This window comes from Myotis davidii, unplaced genomic scaffold (assembly GCF_000327345.1).
Source record: "Myotis davidii unplaced genomic scaffold, ASM32734v1 scaffold247, whole genome shotgun sequence".
NCBI classification, from domain to species: domain Eukaryota; kingdom Metazoa; phylum Chordata; class Mammalia; order Chiroptera; family Vespertilionidae; genus Myotis; species Myotis davidii.
This window is the reverse complement of record NW_006299593.1, coordinates 2,074,325-2,092,348: the sequence shown is the minus strand read 5'-3', so window position 1 is coordinate 2,092,348 and position 18,024 is coordinate 2,074,325. Positions and strand designations below refer to the sequence as shown.

The 18,024-nt window shown below is 48.9% G+C and overlaps 2 protein-coding genes across 5 annotated transcripts in view; both read right to left on the bottom strand.

Moving 5' to 3' along the window:
- CLEC4F (C-type lectin domain family 4 member F) overlaps positions 1-7,142 on the bottom strand; it is an 8,840-nt gene extending 1,698 nt beyond the window's left edge. Inside the window, exons 1-7 of one of the 4 annotated variants that reach the window (XM_015571512.1) lie at positions 6,997-7,142; positions 6,130-6,246; positions 5,816-5,911; positions 3,225-4,340; positions 1,581-1,732; positions 617-639; positions 235-330 (exon numbers count right to left, since the gene is read on the bottom strand). In XM_015571512.1, coding sequence (XP_015426998.1) covers positions 235-330; positions 617-639; positions 1,581-1,732; positions 3,225-4,340; positions 5,816-5,911; positions 6,130-6,246; positions 6,997-7,057 — 1,661 coding nt within the window. In that variant the 5' untranslated portion in view covers positions 7,058-7,142. Of the gene's footprint in view, positions 1-234; positions 331-520; positions 640-1,580; positions 1,733-3,224; positions 4,341-5,815; positions 5,912-6,129; positions 6,325-6,844 lie in introns of all 4 variants that reach the window. The other 3 variants (XM_015571514.1, XM_015571513.1, XM_006775304.2) reach the window with 3 other exon arrangements.
- Positions 7,143-10,070: 2,928 nt separating this feature from the next.
- Positions 10,071-14,871, bottom strand: CD207 (CD207 molecule). Its single transcript, XM_006775302.2, has 6 exons — positions 14,796-14,871; positions 14,586-14,702; positions 12,584-12,958; positions 11,849-12,000; positions 10,770-10,888; positions 10,071-10,285 (listed from the first exon to the last, which is right to left on the bottom strand). Exons 1-6 carry the CDS (start codon positions 14,869-14,871, stop codon positions 10,135-10,137), a joined length of 990 nt encoding a protein of 329 aa, XP_006775365.1. The 3' UTR covers positions 10,071-10,134.
- Between the last annotated feature and the right edge of the window lie 3,153 nt (positions 14,872-18,024).

Here is an 18,024-nt window from a genome sequence, read left to right as displayed (position 1 = left end):
ACACACACACTGTACACACACATCATAAATAATCACACACACACTGTACACACGCATCATAAATAATCACACACACTACATATACACATCACATAAACCATACACACATCAAACACATATCATACACATATCACACATATACCAGTGGCACTCAGTGGGCAGGTATACACACACAGGACAGGGAATCACTAAGCAGGCCTGCCCAAGACAACACCAGACAATGACTGGACTCACACTCTGTTCCTAGCATTACTGAATGGCGTCCCATCAATCCAGCGCCAAAAGCCCTCCGTGCCCCTGTCGTTGAGGCCAATCCAGTAGTCGGAGAACCTACACACGCATCATAAATAATCACACACACTACAAATACACATCACATAAACCATATACACATCAAACACATATCACACATATACCAGTGGCACTCAGTGGGCAGGTATACACACACAGGACAGGGAATCACTAAGCAGGCCTGCCCAAGACAGTACCTGGGACAACACCAGACAGTGACTGGACTCACACTCTGTTCCTAGCATTACTGAATGGCGTCCCATCAATCCAGCGCCAAAAGCCCTCCGTGCCCCTGTCGTTGAGGCCAATCCAGTAGTCGGAGAACCGTGTGAACTCCGTCAGATATGCCTGGAAAGAAAAGGCAGTGCTGCTTGACCCTGAGTGAGGAGCTGGTTTCCCCAACATGTAGGAGAGGAGTCCAGGGCACCGCCTCCTGGGCCCAGGGCATGCAGCCCACTCCTCTGAAGGAGCCGGGTCCCTCCCTGCACCTCCCATGGTTTGTCCAGGATCTAGGGCAGCAGCCAGGTCCCCTCAAGGGAAGTTCAGCTTCTCCCATGTTGACTTAATGAGGAGTGTGGCTTTACTGAGACAAAGAGACCTGGCAGAGAGAGAGAGAGAGAGAGAGAGAGAGAGAGAGAGAGACCTGGCCATGGTTTATTAAGAAGTTTTGTTTTACAAAATAGCATGTCCTTTGACAGATACACAAAAGCAGTCTCAGGATGACACAGGGATGGGCGGTGCTATAAAATGAACTAGGCCAAACCTACTTTGTCAATAACCCTAGTGAGTGCCGATAAGTACCTTTGGCAAATTAGCCACCCAGAGCTATAATGCCCTTGGTGGTCCTCAAACTCCTGTTGTGCATCTGGCCTTGCCCTGAAGCCTGGGTCTCCTGTTCATGGACCCTCTATAGCCATTGGATTAACTGATGTTAAAGTCAAGATTGACAACTAGAGAGGAGGCTGAGGGGCTAAATGAGGGGATGGGCGGGAAGATTGTTTCCAACACTTCAAGGGCAGTCACCTGGTGCCACCTCTCTTTCCTCACTGCTGACATCTGTGGGCCTCTGGGTGTGGCCCCCATTCATTGAGGACTTTTGGGGTTTGCTGTCAGTGCTTCTACCTCCAGTGCTGGATGCTCACTGGAATTCAATAAATATTTGCCCCCTGACTGATGAGGTGACATGAAAGTGTCTGCCACAGTTGCTCTGAGAGGGGCAAAGCCAAAGTATCAATGGCCCTTATCCCAAATCCACCCCATCAGCACCATCCCAAACCCAAAGCTCTGACCTGCTCCTCTGCAGAGGTCACGGAGGCCAAGTGGGCTCCCTGGGACACACAGGACTTCTCAGCCTCCTGCCAAGACTTCTTGACGTGAGAAAAGTAATACATGTTCCTGTTGTAGACCTTCCAGCCTTGCAGGATCAACTGGAGAAGTTCATCTGGAGCAAAGGGTGGGGACGAGAGAGACCCAGGGGCTGGCTGTGGATATCTGAGAGCTGGCTTCCTGACCTCTCCAGGGACTGACCATGGAGTGTCACAGACCATGCAATGCTTGTTGCCTTGCAAGGCCCAGGAGGCTGCACCCCCAGCCTACTACCCACTATGCAAGGGAGGCAGCCAGGAACACCTCACCCCATCACTCCAGAGATCCTCAGGCAGCTTTGTGGACTCCTGCTCTCTGGTTATACTATCCTGTTTCCCAGCTCATTACTATCACCTGACAGTCCTCTCACCTCAATTCCCTGCCATCTCCCTACAGGGAGATTTCACAACCACCCCATGGCATCACTCATTTCCTTGACTTTATCTCCATCCACTCCTTGCCTGTGAACCTGCTACTTTCTTACCCTATTTGTTTGTCAAACACCTACTAGCTTTCACCTACTAGGACTCAGTTCAAGGGCCATCTTCTCCACAAAACATCTTTGGATCTTTTCTTCTCTGAAAGATCTCCTCCCCCTGCCCCTTGGAAGATCCCTTCTCTACACCAGAGGACATCGGCCCCCAGGAGATTTCTTTCCCTTCTTTTCCTCCCGCCCACCCCCAGTTCCTAGACCAGTGATGGCGAACCTATGACACGTGTGTCAGAGGTGACACGTGAACTCATTTTTTTGGTTGATTTTTCTTTGTTAAATGGCATTTAAATATATAAAATAAATATCAAAAATATAAATCTTTGTTTTACTATGGTTGCAAAGATCAAAACATTTCTATATGTGACACGGCACCAGAGTTAAGTTAGGGTTTTCCAATATGCTGACACGCTGAGCTCAAAAGGTTCGCCATCACTGTCCTAGACCTACTCTCACATAACACTCATAACGCCTCTCCGCCTCTCTGCCTCTCCGCATGTCTTTCATCAAGGCTGCTCTTCCAGCCTGTGAGCTTCAAGGGCGGGCATCGCACCTTATTCATCCGTATGCCCCTGATGCATAAATAGGGCCTGAAAAAATGTTTGTCAGATGAGTACATGAATGCTGGATACTGTGTTAAATGCTCTACATGTGTAAACTCATTTAATCCTCACTGTGAGGCGAATATTATTGTCCTCACTTTGCAGGTGAGAAAATTGAAGGTAAGCAACTTGATCAGAGTTAGTGATAGCAGGATGTCAGATAAAGCTGCCTGGCCCCACTAGCACCCACTGTCTTTCCACACCCCGTCACCATACATAGTCCCCCCCCCCCCAAGTATCAGTCTGGCCAGATGACAAGCAACTTGAAAGCAGGGACTCTGCTGCCTATGCCACCTCCACCACAACCTAGGCCCTAGGCACATCGAGCCTATTTGGTTGGATTTGGCCCCTTTATAGCAGCCACACTTCTTCCCAGAGGGATGCCTGGTGAAGTAAGCAAAAGGCCAAAGGGACCAGAGACTCCACCCTCCCAAGAGACCGTCCCTTCCCCAGGCCAACCCCTCCCTCCCACTTACTTTGGGATTTCTGTAGCTGCTCCTGCGAAGCGAAGGCTGCACGGAGGGTCTCCAGGCTACGCTGCTGCTCCTGGACTTTCGCAGTTAGTGCTTTAGTGCTCGCTACCTCCCCTGTCAACCTCTGAACCTCGACATTGGCCTCCTGCAGCTTGCTCTCTAGCATCCGGGTCTTGGCGTTCAGGGCCTCAGCATCCTTCATTCCTTGTTTTAGGATCTGTATCTCCCTGCCGGCATTTTCCAACTGATCGTTTAACACCTGAATATTGGAATGTAAGGCGTTGGTGTTTTCCAGTTCTGTTTTCAATCCTTGGATCTGAGCACTGGTCTGCTCTAGGCGACCGTTTGCTATCTGGGTCTGGGTAGTGGCAGTTCCCAAATCTCTTTTTAACAAGTGAATCTCATTGCCAGCCCTTTCCAAGCGACCTCTTAATGACTGGACCTCAGCGGTGGTGTTGTCTAAACTGCCTTTTATAAGGGTCTGGGTCTGGGAGTTTAACTCTCTTGCATTTTGCAGGCTTCCCTTGAGCTTCTGAATCTCAGCATTGGTTCTTTCCAAACTATCACTTAACACCTGATTCTGGTCCCTTAAATGATGGACACTCTCCAGATTGCCTCTTAGAGTAAGGATCTGAGCATTAGCATTCTTTAAACTATTGTTTGCCAATTGGGCCTGGGCATTTGCCATTTCCAACCCTGCCTTCAACGCCTGAATTTCAGTGTTGGCATTTTCTAAACCTGTGCTTAACATGTTGAGCTCAAAGCTGGTGTTTTCTAAACTGGTTTTTAAGAAACTCTGGGCCTGGGAATTTAAAGCATTTGCCTTTTCCAGATCTCCCTTTTGCCTCTGGATCTCAGCACTGGCCCTGTCCAAGGAGCTTTTTAACATCTGGGCCTGGAAACTCAAGGTACTGGCATCTTTTTGAACGCCTTTTACCATCTGGATGTCAGCACTGGCATTTTTCAGATGACCACCGAGCATCTGGATCTGAGAACTGACATTGTCCACTCTGCACATCAACATCTGGATCTCCATGGTCCAGGTGCTGGAGTTCTCCACGTGGTCTTTAAACATCTGGAGGGTCTCTTGTAACTCTGCCACCCCAAAGCGGTGGGGATCTGGAGGGAGGAGAAGGCAGCCAAAGGAGCCCGTTACATAGGGAAACATTACTTATATGAGCCAAGCAGAGTGTTCTTGAATTTTCCAAGGGGAATGTCTGCGACACAGCCCTGAGTGCTCCTCAAGTGCTCCTGCTGCTCCCTGCAGCCACCAAGACTCTGGAGACGGGCCACCTGAGAATTTGAGCCCCAAAATGAAATAAAGGTCTACCCCAAGTGAACTGTGGGGCAGAAAGATTAAAATACTTGCCTACTGTAAACTAGCTGCCATCAAGAGTCATATTAATAGACAAATCCTATATAATACAAGTGTAATATGCAAATAGAACAGTGGAACGACCGGTCGCTATGACGTGCACTGACCACCAGGGGGCAGACGCTCAACGCAGGAGTTGCCTGGGTCAGTGCACTCCCAGAGGGGGAGAGTCATTTAGCCAGAAGCTGGGCAGCTGGCGAGCACAGGGGTGGTGGCAGGAGCCTCTCTTGCCTCTGCAACAGTGCTAAGGATGTCCCCCAAGGTGTCCCGGACTGCGAAAGGGTGCAGGCTGGGCTGAGGGACACCCCCCCCCCACACACACACACACACACACACACAGTGCATGAATGCTGTGCACGGGGCCTCTAATAGATCAACGGAACAGAACAGAAAATCCAGAAATACACCCATACATGTGTGAACAATTGATTTCAGTGAAGATACAAAGGCAATTCGTGGAGAAAGCATAATTGTTTCAACAAATAATACTGAAACAATTGTATACCCATATGCCATAAAAATGAATCTTGTATACAAAATTTAACTCAAAATTAATCTTAGGCCTAAATGTAAAACCCAAAACTATAACATTTCAGAAGGAAACATCAAGAATGTCTTTGTGACGTTGGCAAAGGCAAAGATTTCTCAGATATGAGACCAAAAGCACAACCCATAAAAGAAAGAAATCTATAAATTACTAGTATACATAATCAAAATTTAAATCTTGTTAAGAGAATGAAAAGATAAGCCATGGACTGAGAGAAAATTATTTGCAAACCATATGACTGATAAAGAGTACACATTATACGATCCCTTTTATATAAAACTCTAGAAAATGCCAAGTGATCTATATTACAGCAAGTAGATCGGTGGTCGCCTGGGGATGAAGGGAGGAGGAGAGAGGGAATGATGGCAAAGGGCACAAGTAAATTTGGGAGGAGGAGGATGAATATGTTCATTGTCTTGATTGTGGTGATGGTTTCATGGGTATTTACATGTGTCAAAAGTCGTTAGAGTGTACATTTTAAATATGGGCATTTAAGTATGTGTCAATTATACCTCAATAAAGCTGTTCTCTAAAAAAAAAATCATGCCTTTCTGTGAGGATAGTGGCACTCATTCAAGGGCAGCTAGTGTTCGGGGAGAGGCCCATCCTTGGGTCTGGGCACCCGGATGCCCCAGCTCCCTCCCACCCCTCCGCTCCACTGTGAGTACTCACTGCTAGGTTCCACAGGTAACTGCCAGGTGCTGTTGTCTCCCAGAAGCCCTTGGGAGTAGGCATAGGCCTCCGGTGCAGGTCTTGGTTTCTGTAGGACTGAGACACCCCATTCCTGGGTCAGCACAATCCCTCAGCATTAAGCCTGAGAATGGGCTGCCCTCTCCCCCCGTCAGGTTCCAGAACGGGGGAGGTGGCACCCAGTACCCCTCGGAGCTTCTGCTCTTGGGCCTCTACTCTTGGGGGGCTCCCCTTGGTCAGTGGCCTCTTTCCAGGAAAGAGAGAGCCTGTGGGATTCGGATTACCTAGGAGCTTACCCACAACAAAGAGAGCCATCAGAGAGGTGGCAATGATCACGACCATAAAGACCAGGCTGGCCAGAACAAGCCTTGACATCTTGGGGGCTGCTGGAGCCGTTGCCGAGGAGTTCAGGCCTGTGGGGGAGACACCGGTGTCCAGGAGGAGTGTGCGGGCTGGGGAGTTAGCCCCTCGGGCTCAGTCTCCTGGCCTGTCTGACGGGGATGAGAAGACCAGCACTTATCACGGAGAAGGGGAATGAAGCCTGGTAGCAACACAAAGGCTGGAGGTGTGCAGGGTACAGAACGCGGCCTGGACAAGGAGGGCCACAGAAGAGTGATTTGAATGAAAGAAGAGGGAAGGATGGAGGGAGGCAGGATGGGAGGGAGAGAGCGAGAATCCTGACCTCGGAGTCCCAGGGCCAGTCTTGCCCATGAATCCTGACCAGAGCAAGACTCACAGGTCGTTGGGGCTGTTGCCTCCTCCACAAACTGACATGGATCAGTCCTGCAGACTCCCTCTGCCTGGGTCAGAAGGCCCCTGTCCGTGTCCTAAGAAGGGCTGTGCGGGGGAGCCTGGGAGCTGATCCCCTGAACCTCATGGGGCACAGAGATGGGATTCAAGACCAGGTCCCTCTGAATTCGAAGTTCACGCTCTCTCTTGCCAGGTTGCCATCCTGGGGATTCCGTGCAGAGCCTAGAGGGTGCCCTGCCTCTCTGTCCTCTCCCGACCCACCTTCTGCCCTTGCCTGTTTGTTCTGGAGGCTGACATAGTGATGAGCTTAGGGAGCTCTGGGCTGCCAAGTGGGTGCTGAGAAAATGACGGAGGGCTGGGGGACAAGCAAGCCAGTGCCTGACTGAGGGCGGCTGAGCCCCCAGTGTCCTCACCGTGGGGGTGCAGGGAGACAGACTGGTTGTCTCTGCAGAAGCGGACCTTGTCACCATTCATCTCTGCTTCCTTCCTCCTCCGGTGCTGCTCCCCGCCTCAGCCCCTGAAGGGTTGTGCTGTGGGCCCGTAGTGGTGGGAGGGAAGCTGAGATCCCCGGACTTTTATGCTCCCGACCACACCTAAACTCTGCCTTCCTCCTTCTCCCCTCCCCGCTGACTCTGCAGCAGTCCCCCAGTAAGGCCCCTCCCCCCAGGACACCCAGGCACCAGTCTGCCCAGGCCCTATCCTCTTCCTCTTCCCAGTCCACACCAGTCCTCACCCTCCCCTCAGGCCCATCACCCCAACATCTGCTCTCCAGCGTAGCCCCCAAACACTAGCCTCTGCCCCCAAATCACAAACACTTTCACCAGCAACTTAGGAGGAGATCAAAGGTTCCTTCCCAGCTTTGCAGAAAAAAATCCTTGTGACCCATGGCTGACTTAATCCTAGCCGCCTAGACCCTTGCAGGGGCTCACTGTCCACTCAGGACCTCACAGCTGGCATAGCAGGTAAGGTCTGTGGTAGAATGAAACATATATTAGATTCTGTCCCAGTTCATGGAACAGAGCTCCTAAAGCCCATGACATTTCCTGGGTAATAGTGCTTTTGTTATTCATAGCAAGCCCCTTTCAACTACCCTTGAGTTTATGCTAATAAGGTCACTAGGGGTGGACCCCTAGATGGCTTCAGGGTGGGAGCTGGTCCCTTCCAGAAAGAGCAAGCTCCTGCCTCTCCAACCCCACCCCAACCCATCCCACCCCCACCTCCAGGCAGGAGAGGGCCTCGAGATGGAGTTGTTAAAGCTCTCATTCCGAGGAGCTTTCAAGTTCCTGGTTGGTGAACACATCCATGTGCCAGGAGGGGATTGCTCCCCAATTCCTCGGAACAGAGGCTCTTGCGCTCTGGGCCTCTCCTGACCACACCCTGTATATCGCTACAGCTGTTTGTTTGCATCCTATATCATAAACTGTAATCTCTCCCATCACAGGCCTCCATGCAGGCCACTATCTCACCCAACTGTAACCCAATTAGTCTCCTAATAGTTCTCCCTGCCTCTAGTCTTGCTTCCCTCAAGTCCCGTCACCATATTGCATGCATAATCGTCTTTTCAAAAGCCAGTTAGATACCCATGCTTGCATTACCTAGAAATCTCAGCCAAGGAGAAGCAACAACACCCACATTTTGGTTTCTAATACCATTCTTAAAACAAAACAAAACACACACACACACACACACACACACAAACAAAAAAGCCAGGATGTTTTGGAGAAATATCTGATTCTAGGATGGGAGCAGGAAATCTACAAAATGATCCTGGGGTATCTTATACTGTCAGAAAGTAAAGAGATGGTTTTTAAAAAATGATGCAAATATATCAAAAGGACACAGGGGCCGAATGGAAGAAGCTCCCAAAGCTGGAAGGACTTGAGCAAGAAAATATATATAGTATTATTGGATTATAACCCAAAGTATAAAATCTACGAATTCATAGATATAAATAAATGCTTGAATAAACAGACAAATAGCTAAATCTCCCATACGGAAAGATTACATATCATTTCTGTATAGTATATGCCATCATCCTTAAGTGTGGGCCGCGCACAGTGACTGCTATGGCCTGAGTATTTGTGTCCCCTCCAAATTCATATGCTGAAATCCTAACAATCAATTTGATAGCATTAGGAAGTGTGGCCGCTGGGAGGTGATGAGGACAGGAGGGTGGTATTCTCATAAAGGGGATTAGTGGCCTTATACTTGCTGGCCCTTCTACCATGTGAGGTCAAAACAAGAAGTCTACGGCCTGGAAGACAGCCCACTGCCTGGATTCCTGCCTCAGCCACTGGGCTGAGATTTGAACCCAATTCCTGGGAACAGAGTTCTGGGACAAGTAGGAAACCTGAGGAGTTTTCCCCTTGAGAGTAAAACCAGAGAATAGACTTTCCAGTGAACATCTGAGAGGAAAGACCAAGAAAGTCAAGACACTGCAGACCACCCTGGCTGGTGTGGCTTAATTGGTTGAGGGCTGTCCTGTGCACCAAAAGGTTGCCGGTTCGATTCCCGGTCAAGGCACATACCCAGGTTGCAGACTCAATTCCCAGGACGTAACCAATCAATGTGTCTCTTTCTCCCTCTCCCATCCTCTTTCTCTAAAAAAAAAAAAAAAAAAACCAATAAAAACATTTCTCTTAAAAAAAGAGAGAGAGAAAAAGACACTGGAGACCTCACTCTCCTTCACTTTGATAAAACCAGGGATAAGCATTGGTCTTATTCTCTGGGATTTTTCTACTCCTTGTTCATTTTGAACCCCCACCAATTCCTGAGGATGCCCCAGAACTTCATGCCTAGCAAAGCAGATGTACACCCAGGAATGAAACGTGCAGACAGAGGGAGGCCTTTACCCAGGCAGCATTTTATTGAGGATGAAGAGGATGTCGATGAAGAGGGAGGCACGGACAGGATCCCCAAGAGCAGAGTCTTCCCAAAGAATACGGCCCTCTAAGCAAGCAACTGGGACTTTGGGGGATCCACTGGAAAGCTGCTGGCTATCAGTAGCAGAAGAATTGCTTGGGCATCTGAAGCAGCTTTCATGTGATGAAACTGAGGCTTCTCTGAAGGGACTCAATTATCTTCCAACAGCTCTCCCTGCCTCTACTCTGACCTCCCTCAAGTCCTGTCACCATATTGCAGGCACAATACTTTTTTCAAAAAATAACTAGGTACACACACACACACACACACACGCACACGCACACGCACACGCACACACACACACACATTACCTAGCTCAGCCAACAAGAAGCAAAACCCCAGGGGGTGCCCCAAATTATGGGTCCTGATCCATCCCCTGAGGCAGTTTGAATTTCTAAATCTTCTTCACCTTCCCCTCCCATTTTAACCCACAATCTTTCCATTCCAGCTCCCTCTATGGGGTCGAAGAACTTCCAGCCAAGGCAGATGGACTCCAGGTGCATAAGGGACACTTTTGAAGCAAGGAAAGTTAAGGTGCAAAGTCACCTTGGAGTGTGGAGGACGAGTGGCACTTCCTTGAGTTTGGACAAGCACTGAGGCTCAAGGTGCCAGCTTGGGGCTCAGTCCTGTCATGGTTCTGATGGAATATAGCGACGTTTACAGATGAAACGGAACGGTTGGTCACAGGGGGAATCATTCCATGACTGAAGTGAGGACATCTTTAAATTGGCACAGTGTTCATTGTTCCCCAAATTGTTGGGCTCACCTGGAATCCAGAACCTATCACATGAAAAAAAAAAAAGGAAAATGTATTTCCAATGAAGAAAGGAGTAACTTCAATCCAAGCTTTGGTCCCAGGTGATAATGTCACAAGTTTTTGCACCCACACCTGAGAGGAAGGGAATTGGTGAGCTGTCAACCTCTAAGCCTGCCATCACCTCAGATTAGGACTGAAGCGGCCCACCTCTCCCATGGCTCTACACAAACCACACTGGGACATGTAGACGTAGACCAGGCTCCCTGCCGAAGCTGGCAGGACAGCCACGCTGCCAAACCCCTGAGGGTACAGAGAGGCCACACGTATGCCCCGCCCCCACAGCCAATTAGTGACAGAAGTGAGCTGGATTTTGGTTCAGTGCTCCAGGCACCAGTGGACAGGGAAGGATCACAAATGCTATAGTCAGAGGGAAATATCATCCCAGGCTTCTACCCTGGCCCTGATCCAAAAAAGTCATGCTGGGAAGGAGGGCTCTGGGGGCCTTACTTCATACTCTGGACCTTGTTGAATGGAGTCTCATCCACCCAGTACCAGTCCCCATCAGTCCCTGCTTTGGTCAGGCCGATCCAGTAGAAAAGTCCGCCTGCTGTCTTGTACAGAAACTCCTGTAGGGAAGACAGAATGAGCAGAGATGCTGCCATGACTCAGAGTTAGAGCACCTGTCACTCTGGGTGTTCTTCTCCTGTCCTCGATGTCAGCCCCTGAACCCACGGACACACTTGCATCCTGACCTTTCTCAAGCTTTTTCCTGTCCCTGCTTAGAGCCCAGAGTCCATCTTCCTAATTATTTGTCTTTGCCCTACAACTAATGGACTCGGGACTCAGGCCTTCTGACCCTCAGGAAGCAGGTGCTAGAGCACAAGAAAGAATCAGCTAAACTCCAGAACAGGGACCCCAGGAGAATGACCCAATGATATCTAAATGTAGTGAGCACTTCGTACGTACAAGGTGCTATACATTTGTATGCACTTACTTGATCTGAATAACTTGAGTATTGTTATTTGTTTGAAACCGGTACTATTATTACTTGTGTTTCATCTGGGACTAGTTAGAGGCAGGGTGGGGACTCTAGACTCTGACCCCAGGACCAAGCTCTTGCCTACACTACTACCACATCTTCCAAATGGAAGGGGTTTGTTCAATTTCCTGCCTCGCCAGGTAGAAGACTTCTTGGGTTCTGTGGTGTCAATAATGCTGTTTACAAATATTTCTGTTTTCTGGGCATCCAGAAAGATGGTCCCTTCCTACCCTCTTTGAAGCTAGGAGCATTACATCATTTGCTTTACAATGAAAATGTGAGTAGAGATGTGTTAATTCCAGGCAGAGCCCAAAATACACAATGTGTCATGTTTCCTTTTCCTGCCTCAGCAATTGTGGAAACATACATGAGATGAAGTCTCCTTGGGTAACCACAATGAGCAAAACCCCTTGTTGGACATGTAGTGTGAGAAGTAATCCTTCATTGTTAGGTCACTGATATTTGGGGATTTTTGTCATGGCAGCATAATCTTGCCCATGCTGCCTAATGCAGCTACTAATATACCTCCAGTAGAAATAGCACTCACCTGCTCACTGTCTGAGGTCACCGAAGTCAGTTGTGAATTCCTGGACACACAGAACTGCTGGGCGCTATACCAGGTCTTTGGGACACGAGAAAAGTAATAGAAGTTCTCCTTGAAGTACTTCCAGCCTTGAGAAACCATCTGTAGAATGTCATCTGGAGAACAGGTGAAAGGTGAACACTGGTGTTCCTGTTTCTCTGGGTGCTGGCTAGGTGGGGACACTTGAGTGAGATCCCAGTGATAGCAATGAATGGGGCTGGGCTCTAGGGTCCTTGGGTCCTTGTGTAGGTGTTTGGGGACAATCTTGCAGATTCTGAAAGTCTGAGTGAGGTTAGTAGAGTCTCTAGGCTCAGAGATGGGAGAGAGAGAGAATGGACCAAGAATCTATCTCTCATGAGAGAGAAGCAATTCTCCACTGGCCATCACAAGTGGCTGAGACCCTGGGTTCTAGGTAAGAAACTTAATGGAAAATAGCTGGGTTTGGGCCAGGACAGAGACTCCCTAATGCCATTTTCTGTGCCTTTGTGTGGAAGCCCAAGTTGGTCCTGGTTCCTTTTCTCCTAAGTCCTCCCCAACCCCAATGCTGAGCCCTCTCTTCTTAGCTTTGCAGCCATGCCTGCCCTGCTCCTCTTCTGCGTCCCTCCACACACACACCAGCCCCAGTGACCTCAGGCTTGAGACCAGCAAGGTCCCATGGGCCACAGATCAGCTTGCAATATTATTTTCTCAGTCACTTACTTTGTTGTTTGAGTAACTTGCTGATAGTCTCCAAATTGCTCTGGAGTCCTCGAACCTTTACATTTAATGCGCTGGCTTTATCCAAATCTCTTTTTAATTCTGGGAGCTGGGCATTTAAACTGTCGACTTCCTCCCAACTGCTTGTTAACATCTGGATCTGTGCATTGACTGCCTTCATACCGGTTTCCAGCCTCCGGATCTGAGAATGCACATGATCCAGGCTAGCATTCACCATCTGGACCTGAATGCCAGTTGCCTTCACGCCACCTCTATTCCTCTTAATTTCAGAACTCAGGGCGCTGATGTTGTCCACACGACCGTTCAGCAACTGGGCATTGGTCTTTACATCTGACAGTGTGCCCATAAACCAGGGATCTGGATTTGAGAAAGTCAAGGGGTCAGTCAAAGGGAACCCTACGGAGAGGAGTGGGGGTGTTATCCGAGTGATAAGAGGAAGGGGAAGAGATGGGCTCAAGTTTCCCAAGGACCCAACCCAAGGAGCTGTTGTTTATCCTGCGTTCATTCCTAATCTATTTATTTAACAAACAAGTGATGGCACCTACCGTGTGCCAGGAACTCTGGTAGATGGGGGCAACGCAAAGACTGATAATCATGGGCTCTCTGTTAGAAGACCTCACAGGCAACAGAACCAGGGATTATAACCCAGTCCTAAATTTTCTTTAAATGTTCAGAGCACATTTGGTAAAGGGATGCCCTCAACCACACCTTTGGCCCCCTCCCCACATCCCTCTGTGCCCTGTCACTTGATTCCCAGCCTCTCCTTTCAGAGACTCCTGCAGTGGCCATCAGTGAGGGCAGCACCACCCCTCCTACATCTGTCCACAGGCTCTTTGTGACCATGAGAGGAGCCAGCCATGCACACTTCTAATTTGGAAGTCACTTCTCCAGAGAAAACAGAGACAATTATTAAACAATTTATCCTCTTCCCCTACCCCTCCCATTGTCACACTCTGATTAGGTCACAGGTTTGGTGCCAGAGAGGAGACCAAAAGTAAACCAAGAGCCCCTGGCCAGTGTGGCTCAGTGGTTGAGCATCGACCTATGAACCAGGAGGTCACAGTTAGATTCCTGGTAAGGGCATATGCCCAGGTTCTGAGTGCAATCCCCAGCGTGGGGTGCACAGGAGGCAGCTGATTGATGATTCTCTCTCATCACTGATGTTTCCATCTCTCTCTCTCCCTCTCCCTTCCTCTCTGAAACTAATAAAATATATTTCTTTAAAAACCCTACAAAAGTAAGCCAAGAGGGCTCCAAGCAGAGGAGACTCTGCTCAGAGGCTCCAAGTCTAAGCTCAAATATGTCCCAAAGCCATAAAAGGAGAAGACAGATGTCCCCTTCCGCTGCTTCCTGATGGAAGATGAAGGCTCTGCCAGCTGCAGAAGCCACGGGCCTCAGCTGGGAGAAGAAGGAAGATAAGTCACACATCCAGTGAAGAAGTAGGAAGGCTCCTTTGACATGAGATCAGGAGAATGAAGAGAGCACAAAGGGGTCCAGGGGAGGGGAAGAGTCCTGGAGATTTGTGGGCTTCTTGGTCAAGTTACCCATCTAGTCAGCTGGGGTTGAGGACACGGTTGGGATTCCATCCCTTGTGGAGTCAGAAACATCTTACTGTTGGGGAGTCCCACAAGGCTCTCTCTGGATCGAAGGGACATAGAGGTCAGAGAGGGAGGAGAAATGACATGGGATAAAGAAATAGGTGAACGTTTCCTTGGAACAAAGAGTGTATCTTTGAGCACAAGCATGCAAATTCTGATCCCATTCAGAAAAACCTCCCCGGAATTGGGGAAGAAGGAGCAGCAGTTCATTGTACTGAGGACAGGGACCCGTGAATGCACAAGGAAAGAGGCAAATAAAATGAGGCAAATGAAAAAGCCATAGGCGGGAGAGACCACTGGAGAGCAGGAAAGAGAGGGCTGGGTGTGCGGAAGCTGACTGGCCCTGGAGAAGGAGCTGGCCCACATGACGGAGCCAGAGGACTTACAGAGAATGGCCTGCAGCACGACAGAGGCGAGCAGGACCAGCGTCAGGATGATGAAGGCAGCACGGACCGTGCAAGGTTTCCTCAGAACTGGAGACGAACCCATCTTGGGAGGAGGCTCTGTTGGAAGAAGAAGACATTTGTTGAAGGAACAGCAAATGCGGGTTTAGGCAGAGAGCATTGAGCGGGTTCTGAGTAGGGGCTGGTGCTTACCTCGGGGCCAGAGGGAAATATTCTGTTTATCTACAGTGAAGTGAGCATCAGGGATCTCACTCTCTGGAGGCTTCATCCTGCACTCTTACCCCTGCATACAGGTGCTTCTGGCCAGCTCTCTCACCAAGGAACTTTTATCTAAAAGAAAGGGGAAGTGAGTCCCAAAAAAGTCATCATGTAATTCCCAAGTTCCCCATTCCTGACTTAGACACCTTGCCTGGCCTATGCCACAGTTCCAGGCTTTCCTCAAAGGAAAGAGGTTATTTGTCTCCTTCCTTTTTTGGGGGGGTGAGGGGGCGGTCTATTACTTGGATACCTTAACCATCTTGTCCCAAAGCTATCTTACTTCTTCAATCCCCTCATCCATCATTTACCCACCCATCCATTCATCCCACAAACACATACTGACTGCATTCTAAGTACCAGGTACTGTACTGGACTGGGCCACAAAGATGAATAACTCAGAGTATTTGCATTCAAGCACTTGACAGTCTGGAAGGAAAAACAGACCCAAGTAAATAATTTACAAGGCAGGGTGATGATCATAACAATGGAATCATATGCACGATTGAAAGGAAATGCAGAGAATGGAGTAATGGTAAAAAGTCCCAGGTAGAGGGATTGGCATATTTAAAAGTATAGGGGCATAAGGCAGCATGGAATGTCTGGTCAACTATAAGAATTTTGGTGGCGTTGGCGTGTAAAGTATATGACAGGGGCAGAAAGGCCACGGGGCTAGAGAGACACGTAGGGTCAGATCATGAAGATCCTTATGGATTATGTTAAGAAGCTTGGACTCTGACTTAGCGTGATATGGAGCCAATGAAGGACTTCATGCAGGAGAAAGAGAGAGGATGGGAACATTGTAAAATGATTACTCTGATCATGGTGAGAAACCTAGATTAAGGTGTGAAAATTCTGGAAGCAGAGAGACCAGTAGGGAAACCATTGTGATAACATATTCTAATTTCTATTATTAAGGCATCTTAGATGATACAGTATTCCTTTATCAAATGGAAGCTTCTCATCTTTGGAAGAAGTCTGCCAAACCTGAGAAACCTCATACATAACGGATCCTAAACATATATTTCTTGGAAGGTGGGAAGGAGATGAAGGAAGAGAGGACGGGAAAGAGGGAAGGAAAAAGAAAAGGCAGTCAGTCCAGATAATTACGTGGGTGAATGGGTGGAATGGATGAATAGGTGGGTGGATGGATGTACCCATCCATTGATTATGCACTTATCAATGATGGGTACATGAAAAACAAATGAATGGAATAATTGATGGCTGATTATTTCTCAAGTCTGAACCCTATAGTCTGTGGACTGGGATCTGTCTTCCAGAAGTTACTGCTTCTTCCCACTGCCTTCGGAAAGTCTCATTCATGACCACAGCAAAGGCATGAATGAAGGATGATTGACACCTTACCCAAAGTGCAAAACAATTCTGGCCATAGGACTAGAAAGCTAGCCCAGCCTTGTTGAGGCTGAGCAAGTGGAGCCAGTTGGCAAAGTGGTGTCAGAGACCGAGGTTGGAAGCTAAATGAGCAGGGGGGAAGGAAAGAGCTACCTACACTTTCAGGGGATAATTGAGAGGATCTGACCTCCCTGCTCAGCCCTGTCTGGCCAGCCCATTGTTCTTACAGGCCCCTAGCCGCTCTCTCTGGCTGCCTGGGCCTCAGACTGGAGCTGCTTCTCTGACTGAATGAGGGAACCCCACACCACACTTCCCTAGTGCTGAGAAGGAAGCGGGTCACAGGATGGTGGGATTCACCCTCTTTCATCTCCTCTCTCGCCACATTCTGTCTGTAGCTCCAGGACTTCTATCTGTTCTAACCTTTGACTTTAGCTAATCGCACAAACTGAAGGCCTCACGCTAACTCACTGCCGGTCTCTGCGCAGTTATAACAATGCCCATCTTCTTCAGGCTGCTCATCTAGTTGCAGAGCCTTGGTTCAATGGTTAGAATGTTCTGCTCCTGGACTCTCATGCTTAATACCCAGTCTAACCCTAGAGTCAACTCAGCTCTTCTGCTCCTGGCTCCTGGCCCTACATTCACAACTACATTCACAGTTCAGGGCCCGAGCATGGGAAAGAATCCAAGTTACTCAAGACTGTGCTAGAAGGAGCCCTTGGGGTCCAGGTCTCCTCCTGAGGCATTTGAGAGAGAAGCTGACACACAACACAAGTTGGGAGCATCTGGCCACTCCCTTCTCTGCCAAAAAGTTGACTTTTTCCAAATCTTTGCTGGATGGTAGCATGAGCCATCGATGGCACATTCATATGCCCTCTTGGTGGTCCCAGGAAAGGATCCAGAGCTTCAACGTGCTGGCACCCCCTGTGGAAGAAGGGGCTGATGTTGGGGAGCATTTACCCACGTGATAGACACGGAGGCCCAAAATAGGTATTCTACTGATCACTGGACAAAAGGTTGATCCAGCAGGAGGAAGTTAAACACGAAGCAACCAGAATCCTGGGCTGTGGGTCCTGTGGTATTTCAGAGGCAATGGGTGTAAAGTCCCGTACAGAGTTTCATTTCCCACTTGCAGAGAAAGAGTGCGTCACATGCCATTTTCCATCTCCTGATGTTCACTGAGCACGAACACCTCTCCCGTGCACCCCTCTGGGTGCTCCACCGGCCCCTGCCCTGATGGCCTGGAAGGAGAAAAGACGGAGCAGGAGAGAAGTGCTCAGTCATGCTTTGTAACCAGAGATGTGGGCAGTTCTCCTGGACACTCTGGAGATGCCATAACTTCCAAACAGAGGAGGAAGTTTGGGCCAGATCAGGAGTGACCAAAAATCACTGCTGTCATGAGAGAAAAGGAAGTCCAAGCTCATTTTTCTGTTTCCCCACTGGCCATGCTACTGAGGTTCTAAGACCTTTTCTGGATAAGGATGGAGGAAGGAAACAGTTTGGCCACTTCTCCCCTTTCTCTGGTTGGAATGCACCTTATTCTTAAAGGTGGACCATGGTTATAATCAGTGGGAGTGGAAAAGAGACCAAGAAACTAGAGTGGACAACAAACCAGGGAGAGGGGAGCGGGGAAGCAGCAGAGACACAGAGCGGGGAAGAGAGGGAAGAATAACTATGAAATGAGATGGGAGCCACTACAGCTGGTCAGGCTGGTCCACAGGCCTCAGAAAGTACTCCTGCACACAATGTGATGGGGGATTTCACTGGCTGAGCCCAGATAATTAAAAGATTCCAGACCACACTCTAGATGTGTGGT